Source organism: Oratosquilla oratoria, chromosome 41, assembly GCF_046742065.1.
Source record: "Oratosquilla oratoria isolate Oo_2021 chromosome 41, ASM4674206v1, whole genome shotgun sequence".
Taxonomy (NCBI): Eukaryota; Metazoa; Arthropoda; class Malacostraca; order Stomatopoda; family Squillidae; genus Oratosquilla; species Oratosquilla oratoria.
In genome coordinates, this window is record NC_134817.1 from 14,962,544 (window position 1) to 14,967,899 (window position 5,356).

At 41.1% G+C, this 5,356-nt stretch overlaps 1 protein-coding gene across 1 annotated transcript in view; it reads left to right on the plus strand.

Annotated features, from left to right (window-relative positions):
- The window catches only part of LOC143021001 (solute carrier family 22 member 3-like), a 65,280-nt gene extending 59,924 nt beyond the window's left edge, over positions 1–5,356 (plus strand). The window contains exons 8-12 of the mRNA XM_076178095.1: positions 1,290–1,437; positions 1,573–1,757; positions 3,186–3,343; positions 4,486–4,670; positions 5,023–5,356. Coding sequence (XP_076034210.1) covers positions 1,290–1,437; positions 1,573–1,757; positions 3,186–3,343; positions 4,486–4,670; positions 5,023–5,226 — 880 coding nt within the window. The 3' untranslated portion in view covers positions 5,227–5,356. The remainder of the gene's footprint in view (positions 1–1,289; positions 1,438–1,572; positions 1,758–3,185; positions 3,344–4,485; positions 4,671–5,022) is intronic.

Here is a 5,356-nt window from a genome sequence, read left to right on the forward strand (position 1 = left end):
CACACACACACACACACACACACATATGTATATATATATATATATATATAGGGAGGAAGGGCCAGGTTCATAAAAATCTGAGTGTTAATAAAAATATTAATTATTTCCTTCTAAGAAATAAACAAAAAAGATAAAAATAGATAAATAAATAAATAAAATGAATAAATAGATAAATAGATAAAGAATGAATAGATAAACAAGATTGAAAGATAGAGGTCGCCAAGCGAGCATAATGGAAATTTCATACATAAAAATGCGCACTATATAAAATGTTTACCCAAAATAAACAATATTAGAACAAGTCAATGAGTCCTGTAAAATATAAACGGCTAAAGTCGCCAGGACACACGAAAATATTCAAAGTCGAGAATAGTTTCGACTTGCAAAGAATACAAAGTCCTACAAGGCATACGTTAAATAATCAAAGTCGAGAAAGTATCGACTTCCAAAAGAGCACAAAGTCCTACAAAGAGAAAATTTAAGTACAAGGCCAGAAAGCGAAAAAAGGGTATAGCAGGGACTCCGGACGATCACCGGACAAATATATATATACCTTCTGCGAACTAACGAAAGAGCTGCCGAATGTCGCCAGGGGCAATGAGCATCAAAGATTTAGAATATATCCATGGACATATTCTTTACAAAAATGGGCATACAAATAACATATAATAATGTTACCTTGTCAATCTTAGTTACAAGAAGAAACTTAAAGTTTTTATGTTAATGTCTATACATTAATACATATGTAAAAGAAAGCTGAAACGCTGTTGCTAAAATCTACGATCCCACGCAATTTTAGTCAATACGCGCGTCGCACAGGTGACCAAAACTTGATTTCCCACACTATTGGCGAGGATACGGAAAAAAAAGAAAAAATACAAATTTCCAAATATTACGTTAATCAGGTCTTAAGATTGACAAGATAGGTCCTTAAGATAATACATATGCATAAATCCTTATACATTGAATGAACCACGTTGACAAAGCAAAAGAAGAAGTAAATACGCATATAAAGGTAGCAGTACTAAATTTTGACACTTTCGTACGCCGGCCTGACAGTTGCACGGAGAGGCGCTACATGACAAGAACGTGGGAAAACCGGCATATCGGGCACCTTGCCAATGTCTACATAAGTACACACGTGCACATAACACTATACAGATATACGTATATATTAATTATTGACGTTCGACGGGTCCATATTCGTATATATATATATATATATATATATATATATATATGTATGTATGTATATATATATATGTATGTTCATAATGATAACCTTTCAGGGTCTTACCGGAATCGCCCCGTTGGCTTATTCTTAGAGGACGGTATAAGGAAGCCGTCAAAGTCCTGAAGAGTATTGCTTACTGGAACAAACGCACTCTGCCATGCGACGAGAAGCTGATGGAGATGGTTAAGAGCATCAATATCAAAGTAAGGGTTGATTTTTTTTTTCTCACTGGTGCAAATTTTAGTTTCAAAGCATGAAGCAGCCCAAACTCATCCGACTTAGAACTGTCGTCTAATATGAATGACTATCCAAAATGATAATCGTGCCTTTTAATGCAGGACGAAGACACAGAAGGCGACAAAGAACAGGGCTCCGGTAAGAGTTTGGTCAGGCGTGGTCTGGAACAACTACAAGAACTCTTCCAGTCGAGAATCAAGACGTTGCGCACTCTTGTTCTCTTCTTCTGCTGGTTCACTACGGGTTTCGTCTACTATGGAATTTCCCTCATCAGTACCAATATTGGGTAATTAAAAAAATAAATCGGTAGAATATCATTCTGCAGTGCTGCTGATTGCCTCTTGATTCCTGACATAATATCACACACACACACACACACACACACACACACACACACACACACACACACACACACACACACACACACACACACACACACACACACACACACACACACACACGTACACACACACACACACGTACACACACACACACACACACACACACACACACACACACACACACACACACACACACACACACACACACACACACACACACACACACACACACACATTCTCTCTCTCAGTGGTGCGGTTGGTAGAGCGCTGGACTGGGAAGTACGGTGGTGCTCGCAGTACCCAGTTCGAATCCTGCCCAGGACCGAAATTATTTCGGTATCGCTGTGCTTTGGGTCGTTACTCTGACTCTCGTTGGCGGGGAGTTGTGTGTGTGTGTGTATGAATGGTCATAGCATTACCCATAGATCGGACCTACGAGCTCTGAGCTCTCTTCCAGGAGGGAAATAGCTGTCGATCACGAGTCCAACACATGATCCAAAGAACAAGTGAATACACACACACACACACACACACACACACACACACACACACACACACACACACACACACACACACACACACACACACACACACACACACGCTCAACACGACTCGGTGGCGCGGTTGGTAGAGTCCCCGACTGTCACTACGGCGGTCCGGGTTCGAATCCTGCCCAGGGCTGAAAAAATTTCAGTATAGCTGCGCTTCGAGTCGTTACTCCAACACTTGTTGGGTGTGTGTGCGTGTAAGGTCACAGCATTACCCATAGATCGGTCATACGAGCTCTGAGCTCTCTTCTGGGAGGGAAACAGCTGTCGATCACGAGTCCAACACGTGATCCAAAGACCAAGGTGAATCACACACACACACACACACACACACACACACACACACACACACACACACACACACACACACACACACACACACACTCCCCGTGGGCGGGGAGTTGGGGGTGTGTGTGTGTGCAAGGTCATAGCATTACCCATAGATCGGACCTACGAGCTCTGAGCTCTCTTCCAGGAGGGAAATAGCTGTCGATCACGAGTCCAACACGTGATCCAAAGACCAAGTGAACACACACACGAGTTAACTACAGTAGTAATCTCATTATGTCTCCATCAGTTTACACGCTAAATGGTCTCGAGGTTCCTTTAAACTGATTAAGCTGATCTTGTTGTAACTAAAATAAAGTCTCGTAAATTCAGGACAAAAATGGTAAGAAAAATACTATAAATATATATTCTGTTGCACATTTTGTGTTTGGCAATTACTCTCGAGTGGAAAATATATACTGAAGTCCTGAATTCTAATCCTAGAATTCAAAGTAAGCTATCAACACCTGCAACTGACTTGTTCATTCTATTTAACAGCTCGAATCAATATTGGTATATGTTCTTCGGGGGTCTGGTGGAGATTCCGTCAAGCATTTTGCTATGGCCCTTGATCCACTTCGTGGGCCGAAGACTGAGCCTGATTGGTTGTTTCGTTTTATGCGCAGCGAGTATTCTTGGCTCTTTAGGAGTTGGAGGTAAGGACAGAAACCTTCAGATTATCCCTGTTAAGATGTACAGCGATCCAACAATGCTTAGTGGTAGTACTTCGTGTAAGTTAAGATTCAGGTGTCGTAACTTGTTATGTTTTATCCCCTGTGCGAGTTACCGTTTGACTAATATTTGTCTCATACGATTAATTATACCTCAATTTGTGACATCCAGAAGTCTTATATTCACCCTCAATATCCCTGTCTTATCAATCTCTATTTTCTTTTCACAGACGTCGGTGTTCTCTCTTTTCTTTTACTGCTATTTATCATCGCTTCTTTCCTGAGCTTTCTGATCATGTGCAATCCGTATAGACACGGTAAAGGAAACATGGACTGGAGGTGAAGCTTTATTCCTGACGTTTCGTCTAACGACTTTCTCAAAGGAATGAGCATACTAGAAACATACAGAGATTATAAACCCGCCTTATGGCTCAAGGGGGTGTACGAGCGTATAGCGCTGCGTCCTGATTGGCCCGCTGAGACAGCCAATCACGAAGCGCTATATTCGCTGGGCCAAATCTTCAGCGAATATAGCGCTTCGTGATTGGCTGTCTCAGCGGGCCAATCAGGACGCAGCGCTATACGCTCGTACACCCCCTTGAGCCATAAGGCGGGTTTATAATCTCTGTATGTTTCTAGTATGCTCATTCCTTTGAGAAAGTCGTTAGACGAAACGTCAGGAATAAAGCTTCACCTCCAGTCCATGTTTCCTTTACCGTGTCTATACAACTTGTTCACATGGATTTTCATGTGCAATCCATCGTTAGTAAACTACGCAATACGTAAAGCCATTTCTTGTCCCTTTACGTGTGATTGATGATTAATGTCGCGAACTCCTATCAGGAGGCTAGGATGGTGCCCCTTACAGAGAACTACTATAGCGTGGAATTTAGTGAACCATGCTCTTAGTCCAACTCGCTATAGGTTCACTGGAAGGATCTGGAACTTTCTTCTTTCTAACATTTAAACATATTTGTTTACGATCTGGAATATTTTGGAAGAAAATTCCAAGACACTTTCCCTGTACCGGAACCTGACCTCGACCTGGTTTTATCTTATTATTCACCACTCTTTAATGTATATAGAATTTTGTGTGATATCAAGGTTTCCTCTCACTATCATTTCAGAATCCGCTATTTGGAAGACGATACTCTCTCTTTCGGGGAAGTTTGCGATAAGTGCTTCTTTCTCTCTGGTGTACTTACTGGCCGCCGAGATCAACACGACCAAGAGTCGGACCCTGGCTGTAGGAATCAGCAGCGTTGTCGCCCGCTTCGGCAGCATAAGTTCACCTTACGTCAACGATCTCATTGTGAGTCAAAGAACAAAAACTATTTCTCTGTTTTCTACCTGAATGCTGAAATATGACAAATTTCATATTTTGGAATTTCTTGTGTCAGTTATTTCCTTTAGGTTACAGTGAAGTAAATCTGAAAAAAGAAGACGTATCATAAAAAAAAAAAAAAAATCTCTGCTACCGAAACACCAAAATATGAAAAAAAATTCACATTCTGGAATTTCGTGTGTCAGATATTTCCTTCAAGATGCAATGAAACGAATCTCACAAAATGGAGACGGTAAAAAAAAAAAAAAAAAAAAAAAAAAACGGACACAACTTTTTCACGCCCAAACTTAATTCTTTCCGTTCCATTTTTCGCACACAGGGTGACACAAATCCGACGGCACCGGTGCTGATGTTCGGGATTCTATCCTGCATCTCTGCCGTTCTCGCCATCAATTTGCCAGAGACGCGGAAGGCCATTCTTCCCGAGTCGCGTTTCGACGTCGAGAACATTGGTTCCGGTGTGAAAATGGGCAATTACGAAAGCACAGGGAAAACTGAATCTCGAGATACTCCAATCAAGTGAATATGTGATACAAAGGAAGGCGCACGTAGCTGTAAGGAATTCATGTAACACATTATATCAAATATTTATTTTTTGTTTCCTTATATTTCGTATTTGCCAAACGACAGGCTCAAATAAATATTCCATCATA